General features: G+C 29.6%; 1 protein-coding gene across 1 annotated transcript in view; it reads right to left on the reverse strand.

Moving 5' to 3' along the window:
- LOC140436873 (very long chain fatty acid elongase 7-like) overlaps positions 1-16,903 on the reverse strand; it is a 221,611-nt gene that overhangs the window by 116,679 nt on the left and 88,029 nt on the right. Inside the window, exon 2 of the mRNA XM_072526031.1 lies at positions 622-698. Coding sequence (XP_072382132.1) covers positions 622-679 — 58 coding nt within the window. The 5' untranslated portion in view covers positions 680-698. The remainder of the gene's footprint in view (positions 1-621; positions 699-16,903) is intronic.

Raw genomic sequence — 16,903 nt, forward strand, 5'->3', positions numbered from 1 at the left:
TTTTTAATAACATATTTATGTTGAAATGCATAAATCACATTTAACCCTAGGTCGGAAATTTCAAACATAAAGAATAATGTTGAAGTATGTTACTTTTTGTGCCCAATAATTTTAGAATTCTAACTAAAGCTCTTCATAAGTGATAGAGATATGAATAGTTTTTTTTAAGTAAAATAAAACTGATTCTTTACTATGCTTAACGGGAATTTTCAAATTAATAATTTCAGAAGAAAATCGAAAAGTCAAAATAAATGTATTTTCAACTAAAATTGTGGTTAATTTCCATTAAATAACATTAAAATGACACAAGAAAATAGCTTCAGAATGATATTAAAACTGATTGTATGATAATATTTTTTAAACTAAATCAGCACTTCTATAACATCATCTAATCGTCTGATTTTGTGATCCGTGTCATTCGAAATAAGTAAAGATTAGAAAATCGACTGATACTACCGATTAGCTGATTATATCTAATTAAATATTATTAGCTATTACTAGGAAGGATTAATGTACCACAATTTGTTAAGAGTAAAATTATAATTCTTATTAAAAAAATAACTTTCACACAAAAGGAGGTAGATTCTATTTGATTTTCGCAATTTTTTAAATAATACTGACCTTGATGTGTTTTCATAAAATGGTTATAACCTTCCATAATATTAAACAGCCCTGACATTTTGGCGAAGGTAAAAGAACTGAAACAAAAATATAATTTTAGAATAATTGCGGGCATTAGAAAATCAATAACATATTTTATAATTGGGGAATTACAATCGAAACAATCATTTAAGAGATGAAGATACTTTATTCTTTCGGTAAAACCATACTTTTTATATCATTATATATCATACTAAAATTATCAAAGATATAGTTATAAATGTATAAAAACTCTTCTTGTTATACTCTTCTTTCTTGTACAGTTATAAATACAGTTGGACAAATGTACTTAATGTAAAAATACGGGAATAATGTAAAAATAATGCATTTCCACTTACGTATTGCATTATGTACTTTTAAATTTAAAATCAATATGTTAAAGATATTTTTGATATAATATATATGCTTGGCCACAACAGAACAATATTTTTTCTAATTCTCGAAATTTTTATTTTTCAAACATCTTTCGATCGTTTGTGACTCATATACAGGTCAAAACGAAAATTATCTCATGGCTCGTTTTTTATACTATGCCGTACGTAGTTCAAAGCGATATTATATTTACATTATATATCCTGTAAGATGATACGGGAAAACCAGAATCTTTTATTGTAATTAAGGTGGATCAAAGTCTGGTGCGTTAATGATACTAATGAATTTTCCTATTTAAAAACATACCCATCTTTAACACGGACTGTCAAGAAACTTCAATGCAATGTAAACTGCAGTGCTTCATAAGTAGCGACATTTCCACAGAAGAAAAGTTTCAAGAAATCCACAATACTTAAAAAAGAAGTTTTTCTTCCCTGATAGGGTGGATAAAGGTACGGTATCTATAAATTTTACTTAACTGTTTACACGGTGGCTTTTCTTAGTATTTAAACATTTCACTTGTTCTAAATTTTCTGCCGATTTGAAGGAAAGGTCAATAAAGGAATGCATATATATCTTTTACACAACACTTTTTTAATATTTGTGAATGACTTTTAAAATATTTCGAGAAATGTAACTTAGATAATTTATAATAAAATAACAAAACGTTACAACAGAACACTGTTTTTTAAATTTTACATTATGATCAACTTAATATGTTTCTCTGATTAACGATTTTACTCGCTTATAGAGCAGTCATAATTTTAAAAACAAAATGCAGTACAAGAGATGCGTAAATTACAGCAGTAGCAAGCCTGACGTTTCAATCAATGCTAACCTCACTCTTCGCCCACACATACATACACCCCAAATTTACCCAAAACTTACCCAAATCAGCTTCAGATTATTTATTTAACAAGAGTTGTTTTTATGTATGTGCCTTAAATGCTAAAACTCTAGGCATAAGTTAGGTATAAGCATAGATAAAAATTAAATTAACAATATTACAATTATACAACTGTATAAATCAAGTCACTTATCGACATCAACAATTAACACTAGTTTTTTGTTTTAAGTTTTTTTTTTATTCAAATAAATAAATAATCGGAATAAATTAAATTTATTGTTGTTTATAGTTTATTGGCAATATTCCTAACTTATGCCATGCAGTATATATCATTGTTAATATATATCTAAACTAAGAGTTAGACGGTTTACTCAACCTGATTAAATTTAGAAATTGTTGCTATATGCTACTAAAAAATATGGATGGTTTAAATTTAAAAATTATAAATTAGACCATAAGATGAAATTACTTTTACACTATCTAATAAACATCATCTTGTAAGATCAAGAGAAAAGTAATTTGTGTAATAATGAATGATTGTTACATTATACTTATTGCAAATACGTCTAAAATATAATTCATTGGTCTCAATCAGTTAGTTCTAGGTGAGGAGTGTTACGTTTAATAGAGTCTTGAGATTAAATCGCAATTTTTAAAAGGAAAGTGTTACATTTTCGTGATTTATATGGAATATTGCATGTTTCTATTGGTTTTCTCTAAAAATATTATAATTATAATACATATGTGAAATTTATTGTGCAATGGAAATGTTGCAATTATCAATATAAAAGATAACTTACTACGTAAAAACAGTGGTGGAGAAAAATACAAATAAAGCAATTTATTGGATAAAGCCTGAATAAAAAATACTAAATTGAACAAAATTAATGTTTAACTTAAATTTTTAAATTTTTGGAGGCTTCCTAATAAGTAAATACAATAATAAAAAAATACTAATAGTTTAATCCCTATTAATCCTATGTTTGGGAATTTCACATAAAGGGTGTCCAAATAAGCAAAATATAAATTATTTGTAATTAATATTTAAATGGGAATAAGCCACAATTAAAAGTTAAAGTAAGTTTATTGACGTTACAATTTCCACTTCAGAAATCGTTCTCAAAATACAAACATTAGTAAATTAAACAAATTTTGTTTTTTTGTTACTTGGTGAAAAAATTCTTCTAATAATTTAATTTTATCTGACTCGTTTATATTAACAATTCAGACATACATTATGCATTTTAAAGTAGACGACTTTAAAATGATATTGACAATATTGTTGAGTTGCGTTCCTGGGACGACTTTACTTGTAAGATAGTTCATTTGATTACATGAAATCAACTTTAACTTGAGAATATCCCTCAGAAAAAAATCATAGCGTGTAATTCGTCTTTAAAAAGTCAACCACATGCCATGATGACAGTAAAATTCTCTTGTTAGTGATTCCATAGTAAATGATGAGGGAAAACCCAGGAAAAAAACCTCATAATTCTATCCTGACAAGGTAAGTATTTGGTATTACATTTAGTTTACTCTCAATAAACACCAAATTATGATTTTTTATGTTTGTTAATAAAAAAAAACACATAAATGATGTATCCTCGATATGTCACTGACTTACTAATACATACTGGTATTTTCCTTTTAATAACTTCCTCTTTTAATATGGGCAACCAGATCCTACCACATTCTGCCGAGGAATTTACGACACAATTGGTCTCATTTAGCATAATTAGGGCCGCTTCATGTCGTTAATATATATATATATATATATATATATATATATATATATATATATATATATATATATATATATATATATATATATATATATATATAATGGATACACACTCCAGCGTGGGGTTAAACCTCGAATGCTTTCTAGATCCTATTGCTTGGGTGAATCAGTCCCTTTTGTTTTTGTTATGTCTTGCAGCCACTTTGATCTTGGTATTCCCCTTCTCTTTCTTCTCCCTGGATTCCATTCTATCATTGCGTATGTCACTGCGTCATATCCTGCTCGCCAAATGGGACCTAACCATCTAACTCTGCATTGCTTTATTTTAGTCATGATGTCTTCCTTAAGTTCTTTCCTGATCTTTGCATTTGTTCTGCTTCTATTTGCTCGGTTTTGGTTGATCCCAGTATGGTTCTCCTAATCTTTCTCTCCGCTATTCTTAAGTCTTCTTCATCTTTTTTGACCATCGTCAGTTTCTCCTGCATATAATAATATTGGCCTAATTATGGTGTTATAAATATTCATCTAAGTTTTGTGAGTCAGTGTTTTGCTTTTAAGTAATATTTTGTTTGCAAAATAAGCTTTATTTGCTGCTAATATTTTTTATTTTGTTTTGAACTTTCTTTCTCCGGTTTTGCTTATTGTAACTCCTAGGTATTTGAAGTATTCTACTTCTCCAAACTCAGAACTTCCTATTGTGATTTTTTCTTTCATTGGCTTATTCCCTAATCTTAATATTTTTGTATTTTCTTGATTCAATCTCAGTCCCATTACCTCACCTTTCTCTTTTATTTCTTTCATTGTTTTCCTGTTCTTTGCAATATACCAATATCGTCTGCATATGCGATTATTTGACCACCTCTTGTTCTTAAATTTTCTTTATTTATATTTCATAGTACATATTATAAAGCTAGATTAAATAGAGTTGTTGATAAGGCATCTCCTTGTTTCATCCTTTTATTTATTCTGAATTTCTCTGTCTCTCCTCTTTTTGTTTTATGCTAATTTTTGTACTTCTCATTATCATTTCTATTAAGTTTAGTTTATGTGGAATATTCTTTAAGTGCTCATCATTACTCCTTCCCTTTTAATTGAATTAAATGCCTGTTTAAAGTCGATGAATAACATTTCCAATTCTAATTTATATTCTTTAGCTTTTACCATTATTTGTTTTATTGTGTGTATTGCATTTATTGCAGATCTTCCTTCTTTGAATCCGTATTGGTACTATCCCACTGTCTTCTTTGTGATCTTTCATAACTTTCTTTTTATTATTGATGTCAATATTTTATATGTTGTATTTAGTAACGTTATTCCTCTATAATTTTCACAAATTTGTTGGTTTCCCTTTTTATGTATTGTTAGATCTGCTCTACCTCCCAGTCCCCTGGCATTTTCTCTTAATGTAATCTTAAGTAGCATTAAATCTTTCGTAAACTTCGAAAATAGAAATAAAAAACAATAGTGGGCATTTAAAATTAAATTTTGAGTCTCTAACCAAATATTGACAATATAAAAGGAACGATAGAAAAACAGAAGCTGAATATTTAATTATCACACAAAATTTAAAAGTCATTTGTAATGCAAGCGTTAAGATATAAACAAAAACTCCCTCTCAATATTCTGAGAAAAAATAATCTAGACGTTAAGTAGAAAAATACAAAATAACCTCACAATATTGAAAAATTTAAAATAAAACAAGCATGTATATAAAGAACAGATAAAACTACAATCTGTCCTTCCGATAGCCAAAGAAACAGCTCAAAGAATTAATGTGAAATATAGACATTTATAACTCATAAAGAACAAAAAAAAATTGTAAATAAATAGAAATAATATTTAACCTTTCAATAGTCGCGGATATGTGGTATATACGGACATTTACAATTATTCCACCCTGTATTTGTAAATTTGCATTTCCTAATTTCCTGCATCCGCAATTAGAACCTTTCTTGCAATTGCAAAATATTGTATTCAGCAGTTCTTCTGGTGCTGGCGGTAATAATGTTGTTATTGGTTCCAGAAATTCATTTTGCATTACCCAGCCGAATTCGTGGGGTTCTAAATCATTTCCCAACCAAATTTGGGTCTGATAATAGATACGAATGATATGCTGACGAGCTGCTGCACTTGAAGGTGGAAGACTTGATAACTGCACTGGTTTGTTGAGTCTTGTTGATTTGATGAACTGGGTGTATTGAAAAGAGTCTATATCGTCTTCTGATGTTGGAGCATTATACGCTGCTAAGAAAATACGTACTCCATTTTTAAATAATTCTTGTACAAAGCAGTTTTTTTGTTGAAATAGTTGAGGTGACTGATGTAAATGGTGATTTTTTTCGAACATTTTAATAAACGATATTTTACCTTTCCTATAAATCGCGGAAGGCGTATCACATCCGCTAAACGCGTGTAAAAATAAGATGTGTTTCTTAGAATGAGCGTATTTATCAAAACTTTTCGGTATTTTAAAATTTTTTTCGGTAAAGAAATACTAACGCAGAGAAATAGCTCTACCCTACCATTCCCATCATCAAGTGAAATATTCCTCCACCGCTATTGTGCGTATATACATAGAAGTCCCAAACTCATTCGCCACGGTGTGTAGAAAGTCATATTAAAAAAAACCGGTTAGGTCATATATATCAAAGGAGCATCTGCTACAGCTTCGCAGAAACAGCAACCGCCGTACAAGAGATTTGTATTTCGAGATATAATATTCGTAGTAATATGGACAAAAAGTATTTTATTTAATATTGTATGTTTGTTAAAAATAAAATAAATATTATATAAAAAATATATATTTTATAATTAATATCTATAAATATAGTTTATTAAATAATAAATATTAAAAATTTAATGATAATAATAAAATTTTAAGTGAATAATTAACTATATAACTTATTATTTATTGAATCCTACTGGCTGACTTCGCGTTATTGTATACACAGATAAGCGGTCCCCTACTCTTTGCGCTCCATCTTAAGAAGGGTTGAAGGTACATAAAAGTACTTGAGACAAAAATTGAAGAGAATTTTCCATTCTACAATTTTTCTTATCACCTTAATGTCATAAAGTGTAAGGGAAACGAGATATTTGCAGAAAACTCATTTTCGTGACCTTTGACCTTTAATATCTTAAGTCACGGACCCGTGATTATATGAGACTTTTGAGGTAAGTTTTATACCATCAAAATAAAGACGTATGCAAATTTTCACCTTATTATCTTTTATTCCGAGGTTTGCCCCCTTTTTTGCCTTATTTAACTGGATTACAAGTAAGTTTAAATAATTTAAAATAAATATTAATTTTGCAAAATTTTATTTTTCTCTTATTAATATTATAAAAGGCTATGAAATAATAAGCAAGTTAAATATTTATGTATTATAGTTATAAATAATAAGTTTTACCAATAAATTTGACAAAAATTAATTTTTTATTTAAAAATCATATCTAGACGTGTCAATATTTCTTGAACATATTACAATTTACATACTTAATTTTACTATTTTTATTTAAAGTTATACAAAATTTATAACAATTAATTTGTTTAAAATATACTAATAATATTTTGTAGTAACAAAAAGTGGTTCTAAAAATAATAAGCATAATTCAAGAAAAATTAACATGTATACATTTGATTTTCAAATAAAAAATAATTTTTTTGTAAAATATTTTTTTAAATGATATTATTTATAACTCATCAATATTTAAACTATCGCTCTTTTTATAACCTTTTCTAGTACTTATAATAAAAAAAAATTTGCAAGATAAATATTTATTTTAAATTGTTTAAACAAATTACTGGGTTAAATTTTTTTTTTTTATTTATGAAGCCAGTTTTTAAAATACTAAAATCGAGAAATAAAGATAAATGCTAACTCGGGTTCCAAGGGTAGCAGGACATTAATTTTTTTTAAATTCGTGTAAAAATAGCCTCATTTCGAATAAAAAGATTAACTTCCTATAGGTTGATACGTCTGTATACATGTGACTAATTTTTTATAGCTGAATACATGTGGTTTTTTCTCTAGTATCAGACGAAATCAAAGTTTTTTGTGCATTTTTAGGAAAGTTATTAATAATTACAAAAAACGACTTTTAAAGCTATTTTTGTATTAACTAAGCAACAAATTAACAAAAAAACTATATAAACACTCATTTTAAAGAATTTACTATGTTTTTTCTCAATAATCTTTAACAATAGCCCTCTATAGATTTAAATAAATATTATATAATAATGTTATTTTCAATTATTGCTTAGACTATTATAACTAAAGATGCGTTTGTTGAAGATACGCGCGACCCCTCTGGTTACTTTGGTAGGCGCGCCTATTGGAAGGTTAAAAGAATCGAAACTATCTATAAAATCTACAGAATCGACGAAGATTCACAAAGAAATTAAGAAAAATATAAAAAATAAGAAAATATAAACTAATTGTAAATAATGACTCTGAAATAAAGGTAGCGCGGAACAAATGAAAATTAATAAACCTTAGGAAAATGAGGCATCCTTAACGTATTGATGAATGAAATATTTCTTATCTTCAGTTTTGTCTTCGAATTGGTTGTTTGTAATTTGAATATGTATTATAATTGTTAAGACTGTGTGCTACATTTTATTATTTATCTATAATAAATATCAAAGTGGATATTGTTGTTGCATTAGCTCTGTCTGATACGTTAGTGAATACAAATAAAGGAACTGGGGGCTGCTGTCCAAGGTATTTGTGAAACTGTGAAACAGTAGTTTGTCTTAGTGATGTTTTAGGTACAACTATATCACTTAGCCGTCTTCTACAGTCACCAAAATTAGATTTTAAGTAGGCTACTGAGGTCATAGAGGACACTAAATGCATTCTTTAAAATAACAGATCAAATTCTGAACCTGTTTTTAGCAAACTTTACTATGAAGTAAACAAATAGCTGAACAACTAGAGATTTAATTTAAGATGCCTCGTATAGTTTCTACTCGAACCTGTCGTCAAAACCAACCTGCTAACTCTTGCGAAGAATATTTCCGAAGATCTATTTATTTACCCCTTTTAGACAATGTCTTAACTGATTTAGAAGAACAACTTTCACCGAAAGTTATGAATCTATTTAATCTTCGAGTTGTTTTACCTAAAACTGATAACACACCAGAAGATAAAGTTGCATTAAAAACAATTGTTGACACCTTCCAGGATATTATTGGACCAACTACTTACTGCATATTCCACAGTAGAACAAGAGTTTTCAATGTGGATTCAAAAGTGGAAACAAGTCGTGCAAAATAATGGAAAACTTCTTGATTGTATTTTAAAAGTATCAGAAAACTGCGATATTCATATGTATATATGTACATATGTACATATGTATATATCAGAATATTCCTGCAAATATTAATTACACTGCCAGTCAGTAAAGCAACAGCAGAGTGTTCTACGCTTAAGCGTCTAAAGACTTGGCTTAGAAATAGAACTTCTGCGAAAAGGTTAACTGGTTTATCACTCATCAATGTGCATCCTGAAATTTCTCTAGATGTTGATGCAATCATAGAGCGATTTGCTAAATCGGCTGTTGCTGTTGCTGTTGCTGACAATTCGTGAGAAAAATTTCAATACAGAGTAAAAAAATATTTCACTCACTTATAGCCTAAGATGCCTAATTATAGAAATAACTATTCCTTAATTATATTATGTTGAATAAATTAATTTAAATAAAATGATATTTATACTTATTCTTAAGGTTTCTCTTCATTACGGAAGGGTGGCTATAACTACAGCACATTGCTCTCTATCTTGCCTGTCCAGTCTCTTACATTCTTCAGCTAAGGGAATTTTTTTCTTCTTAGACCCCTTTTTCCTTCTACTTTCCCTTCCATTATGAGTCGTAGAAAGTTATATTTTTCTTCTCTTTAAATATGTCCTAGATAACTCGTTTTTCTGTTGTTTACAATATTTAGGAGTTCTCTCTCAGTCATCATTCTTCTCAGCACCTCGTTATTGGTCACGTGCTCTGTCCACGAAATCTTCAGCATTCTTCGAAAAACACACATTCCAAGGCTTCTATATGCCTCATACTTGTAATTCCGAGAGTCCGTGTTTCCACTCCGTATAGCAATAAGGAATAAATGTTTTTAGAAATTAATATCGGATATCCAACGATAAGATAGAGTTTATTAGGAATGTTAAATACATTCAGTAATGTTTACACTTTCATTGAGTTATTGCATTTAAATTACTTAACTTTGGTTTATACTTATTTATCCTTGGTTTGTTCTTGATTTTGTAGCTATAGGATAGGTGGGTTTAAATTAATTGTCTTTAAAATACCTAGTTGAAATTGACAGTCCTTGATTTTTCAGTATATATATTTTAATAACTTTCCTTTGGTTTAATATTCTTGCACACTTGATTTTACTGTCATAGAGTACGTGGGTTTAAATTATTTTTTTGTTTGTTTAAGTTTAAGACCCCTTAATGTTGTACCCTTCTTTGAACCCTTAGGGTATTTGGGTTTTAATAACTTCTCATTGGTTTAATATATCGCTTAAAATAATTATTTAGAAAATTATATGAGGCACAAATCATATCAATCGTAAAGGTGCAAAAATCTAAATCCTGTATCAAAATCACACTCAAGACCCATGACCCCCCTCGAAAATAATTTCTGGATCCGCCGCTGATCCCAATCAGATTAAATACAATAAAACTAGTTAACGCATCTACATCTTATATTTCATGAAGCTTGATACGAAAAATAATACAGAATAAATTAAATGACGAATTAAAGACATAGACAGTATTCGCCAAATTAAATTACTTATTTGAAAACAAAATATCCCAAAATACATCAAAAAAAGAATATTCAACCAATGTATACTCTACTGTTTTCCCGATGAGAACAGATTCCGATGAGAAGAAACTAGTCAACATCTTTCTTATATATGGACCAAATGATACGAAAAGAGCGAACACCAAGGACATTTTTTGGGAAAACGCGACAGAGATTATAGATAGCACAGAAGGTATTACAATAATAATTAAAGATCTTAATAGTAGAGTTGGCATAAAAAACAAAGATTTCTCGGATGTACTAGGACATGGGGAACTAATAAGAAACAATAGTGGAAAACGTATTATAGACTTTTGTAGAGAGAATGACCTGATAATTTTGAATTCGTTTTTCTAACACAAAGATGTGCATAAATACACTAAAGAAGCTAAAAGTAGAGGAGAAAGCTGCATTATTGACTATGTATTGGTAAATAGATCCTTAAGAAAATGCTTTAAAGATGACAGATGGGGAGTAGAAATACCTAGCGAACATTACCTAGTAGTAGCCCGAACTAGTTTTGTAGTGGGCCAAAAAACGAACACAAAAGAAACAGAGGACAAGAGGCAAAACCCTACAAAACCTCACTAAATTATAGTGTGCAAAGAACTCTAAAATTAGTCTCCAAAGCACTTAAATTAAAACCACAACCGAAAAGAAACTTGGCACAAACTTAAAGAAGTACTCCTAGATGGGGGTAAGCACATCTGCGAGATAGTCAGAATTAATAAAAACAAGCAGGGCACGAATTGCTGGAGTAATTAAATAAAAGAAGAGGTCAAATCAAAAAAGTTAGGTTAAATGAGAGATATCCATGGTTAGGATGGATAAAGAAAGACCAGTGAACTATTGATAAAATCTCAAAGATGCAAAGAGCAATAAAATAACAAATATGGTATATTGTCACAAAAGTGACAGACGTTACAGCACACAAAATTCACAAGAAAGATTCTGGAATAAAGATATTGCTATAACTATAATTCTTTATTATTACGACTTCTTGATATAATTTACTATTTGTTATTGAAATGGTCTTGGTTAATAATCACACTGTTGACATTGAGTACTAACACGCAAGATACCGTTTTTATTGCTTAAGTTGATAATATCATTTCCTTAAACAACATTCTAAAACATTTATATTCTACAATCATTTTCCCCAGATAAGAATCTAGGATTTACGGTTCTAGGATGAAGCCCAAATACACCTGGTACTATTTTTTTATTGAAAAAAAAAGAATAATCAAGAATAATGGAAGTATATTATATTCATTAATTTTATGTGTAAATACTAATCAATAAACCAGTATAAAATTAAAAAAATAAATATTTAAACTGCTAGTGAATATTTTTGTGTTTTTAAGTTACAGTTGTTATAACTTTGGCTATAAGCACGTTTGTTTGGTTGTTTAGTAATTTCCAGTAACTTCCAGTCGTTCAAAATTTAACCAACGTAGCAATTGTAAATTGTAGAATTGTTACATCTATCTGATTATACTTCCAAATACTACTAAAAACTATTCATTTTCTTATATTTTTATTTGAAGTATATACCAACATATGATCATCACTTTTCTTTCCCCTTCTTTTCACTTGTTTCCTAGTCATCACCTTCTAAGGATTCTGTATTCCATATTTTAATTTTGGAAGACCTGTATTAAGCAAACTTGGATAAAGTTGTTGTTTTCCACACTTTATGGATCCATTGTATTTGTTATGAATAGATATGTGTTCTCAGTAAAGAATTTTAATAGCTATATATTTTTATAACTTTTTATTGACGCTTAACAACTTTAACCTTTAAATAGCTCGAAGTAGAAGCTATAATATGTTTTCTTCTTTTTAACATTTTAAAATTTAATAGATATTTATTCGATGGTCATGTGTGACATTGGCACCCTTGTGTTCTTTAATCCTATAGCAGGTAAAAATATTTTAAACTCTTTGTTTGTTATCTACACAGAGGCTAAAGAACTGTTCTCGTATATATTCTCTGCAATCGATTTTACCTTGAAACGAGATAAAAAACATACATTTTAGATACCACGTGAAATAACACATACCAATTTTGTTTTTTATTGGCAGCCAAACTATGATTGAATATTAAAATTTATAATTAAGCAACTAAATGTACAATAAAAATGTTCCTCTTGCATGATATTATCACATTACTCGTATTACGATATATGCGATACATCCATAAAAATATAAATTATTTTTAACAGCAGTTTTTAGAGATTCATGTATTAAATTTGGAAAACCAACAATAAAACTATAAAAGAATCAAGTGAGTAGATACCTGACAGACACCATATATGATCTCAACATCCTAATCATATCATAAAGTTTGAAAGAGCCAACATATGGGCTATTAATAGTGAGAAGAAGAAATTTTTGTTGTATCTTTCTGACAATGAATCTGTCAAAATATTCCGAATATTACAATATATATATATATATATATATATATATATATATATATATATATATATATATATATATATTATATATATATATATATATACATATATATATATATATACATATATATATATATATATACATATATATATATATATATACATATATATATATATATATATATATATATATATATATATATATATATATATATATATATATATATTGGAACAAATAATGTGTGTAATTAGCGCGAAACCGGATTCAAATTTTTACCACTGTGTTTCCTAAAATTTGCGAAACAAACAGCTGGATAAATTACTGGGCAAGGGAATCTAAAATTGCATAATTGCTAAATTACCCTTGCCGAGTAATTTATCCAGCTGTTTGTTTAGTACATTTTAGGAAACACAGTGGTAAAAATTTGAATTCGGTTTCGCTATGTAGAAATCGTTTGATTTCTCTTTTTGTTTTTAGATGGCGTAGTTACGTCCGTATATAGTTATTTTAATAACTATTGTCTAGGACGGGAGAGATTTTTGTTTGGATTCAGAGCAGTGACTATACCGTTCTGACGAGACCTAATTAGGTCGAAATACGTATCAGCGGTTGACGCTGACCTGTATCAAAACAAAAATCTAATACCGTCATTATGTTTTATTACTTACTTCGTTTGGAGTACCAGAAACTGAATTCACTACGAATTTTGACCAGGATAAACGGTATGTGGAATGCAATTTTAGATTCCCTGGCCAAGTAATTTATCCAGCTGTTTGTTTCGCAAATTTTAGGAAACACAGTGGTAAAAATTTGAATTCGGTTTCGCTAGGTAGAAATCGTTTGATTTCTCTTTTTGTTTAGTAAAAATATTCTTCGACAAAGTGGGCCTCACTCTTTTGTTTGATTAAGGTTTATCCATCCCTAATCAACATCTTCGTTGTATCTAAATTTATAAATTCATTATATTTCCCATATTTTTATAACTTATTTATTGGCGCTTAATAACTTTAACCTTTAAATAGCTTGAACTTGTAGCAAGGTATAACATATTCTCTTTTTTTTCTTTGTTTCTTTTTTTTTTTAACGTTTTAAACTTTAAGATATTTATTCGATGGCCATGTATGACATTTGCACTCTTGTCTTTTTTAATCCTCCAGCCGGTAAAAATATTTTAAACTCTTCATCCTCTTGAGGCTAAGGAACTGAGATTGTATAGAGTGACTCCCTGTAATCAATTTTACCTTGAAACGAGAGGAAAAAACCATACATTTTAGACAACACGTAAATTAACTCATAATAATTTTGTTTTTTATTCGGCAAATTATGATTTAACACTAAAATTTATAATTAAACAATTCAATGTACAATACAAAACTTTCTTGCATGCTATGCAATATTATTACGATATAAATGATACATAAATATTAATTATTTTTAACAGTAGTTTTAATAGATTAACGTATTAAAATTGGAAAACCGAAAATATAAATAATAGTCAAGAATATAAAAAAATCAATAGATTATATTGTGATAGACATCATATATATGACATCAACATCTTAATCATACCACACAAAAAACACAAAAAAGTTAAAATGAACCAATAATTCATTCTCCACCCTTTAAACTGAAAGAAGCAAAGCTAGGCTAGCAGTAACGAGCAGAAGGCATAAAGATTGACCATATATATATATATATATATATATATATATATATATATATATATATATATATATATATATCATCTATTTATTGAAGACGTTTCGCTTCTTAATCAAGAAGCATCATCAGTTCATCTAAAAAGAACAATATGAAAAACCATCCATGGAAAAGTTATTATAAGTTGGTTACCTCAAAAAGATATGTAGCAGTCAAAGATATAAAATGTGTAAAGAAGCTTATGATACTGGACATTAAAAATTATGTTGTATAGACCATTAATTGAACTGAATACAGTTTACAAATTAACTCAACTTAGCACAGCAAAAGACATGTGGTAATAGTACATGTATATAAAAAAATATGTGAAAAAACTTAAGTAAAAAAACATTAATTTATAGATAACCAAAAAGATCATATGATGCACTTCCAACAGTATATAATTATTTAAATTTAATCTTAACTTTAGGTAACATTATTAAAAATTGAAATATAGATATTTAAAAAATATATATAATGAAGTTACCACTCTTAAGCTTCTCAGTAAACAATACACAGGAGCAGCCTTCCTAGACGTAAGCAAAGCATTCGACAGAGTCTGGCATAAAGGACTAATATACAAAATGAGAGGATACGGGTACAGTGGAGCAATGACAAGACTGATCTCGTCGTACTTGAGCAACCGACGTTTCAGAGTCCGGATAGGACAAGTCCTGTCCGAACTCGGGAACTCGGAGGCTGGAGTGCCACAGGGAGCGGTACTGTCACCCCTACTGTACTCAATATACACAGCAGACATACCTAGAACACCAGGTACACTACTAAGCCTCTATGCCGACGACACAGCGATTGCGGCCAAACACAGAAACATAGACATTGCGGTAAATAACCTACAAACAGCACTAGACGACATAGAAGAATGGAGTTTAAAATGGAAAATAGCAATAAACTCAGACAAGACACAGGCTGTACTTTTCAAAAAGAGGCATCAGCAACCAGAAGAACAGGTAACTGTGCAAGACAATCCCATCGAGTGGAAAAGCGAAGCAAAATACCTCGGAGTAATTATGGATAAAGGCTTAACATTTAACAAACACGTAGAAGCCACAGTACAAAAGGCAAACATGGCAAGAGCTTCTGTAAGAGGACTAACAGGGAGGAAAAGTAAACTCAGAATAAAAACAAAGATAAGACTAATAAATAGCATAATACTGCCCATACTGACATATGCATCCCTCGCCTGGGGATGTAACACATCAAAAAAGAAAATACAAGCGGCACACAACAACAGCCTTAGAGAAGCAGTCAACGTACCAAGATACGTTGCAGAAAGATTCCTCTTCAGAGAATTGCAACAAATCAGAGTGACAGACACGATGAAAGAAAAGGCCAGGACAAAGTTTGCAGATATAGAAAATCACCCCAATCACATACTAAGAGAGATGATAAGGTATGACGCTTTCCATAGATGGAAGCACAAAAGACTAATAGAATAAAAAGTACTAGAGAGAAAGTAATACCAGAGAGAAAAAATAAAACACTAGAGAGAAAATAATAAACACTAGAGAGAAAACACTTCAAAATAACAACAACGCACACAGAAGACAGTTCGTAGCTCAAAACACCCAAGGACTATCGCAAAGCACAGAGTGGGCCCAGTTGCCTATAGACGATAAAGTCTATATTGTTATATTGTTTATATATATATATATATATATATATATATATATATATATTTTCAATGTTATAGTATGGACTTTACACTAATTCTGATTTTTTGTTTCAGGGCCACCTACAAAAAAAATCACAAAAAACACAAAAAACCGGCTTCGGCCACCAAAAAAATTAAAAAATACTAACAAAAACCGGCGCAAGCCACCAAAAAAAAATTAACAAAAAACCCAAAAAACCCGGGCACGTAGGGCCCAACCCCTTGAGCACCAAGTCGCCGAACTGAGCCTAGGCTCAGAGCGGAGACTTGAGGCCCAAGTAAGCAATTTTAGTTCGCGGATAAGCCACATTATGATAACAGGATCATAGCGACAATGCGCTAAAGGGGGGAAAGGGTTGGTCTAGAGCATTGGAGCGCGGTGGGGTGACTCCTGTATTTACACGAGTTAACACACCTCGATCCAATGAATTGTTACACCCGAACGTAATTCTTAGGGGTGAACATGTCTCATAGGCTGGGTTTAATCAAATTGCTTGCTTGCTTGAGCTTCTCAGTCGCTGTCGGTGAAATGCGACAGGAATCTAGGTACCACGCCGAACGAGAAAAGACAGTAACCTTGAGGTCAAAAAATTTGACAGGACAGCAAGGCATTTTTAAAAAAATTAATGTTGTGGCAGAATAGCCAGCAACAGGTGAAGATTAATTCAACCTC

This window comes from Diabrotica undecimpunctata, chromosome 3 (genome assembly GCF_040954645.1).
Source record: "Diabrotica undecimpunctata isolate CICGRU chromosome 3, icDiaUnde3, whole genome shotgun sequence".
Taxonomy (NCBI): Eukaryota; Metazoa; Arthropoda; class Insecta; order Coleoptera; family Chrysomelidae; genus Diabrotica; species Diabrotica undecimpunctata.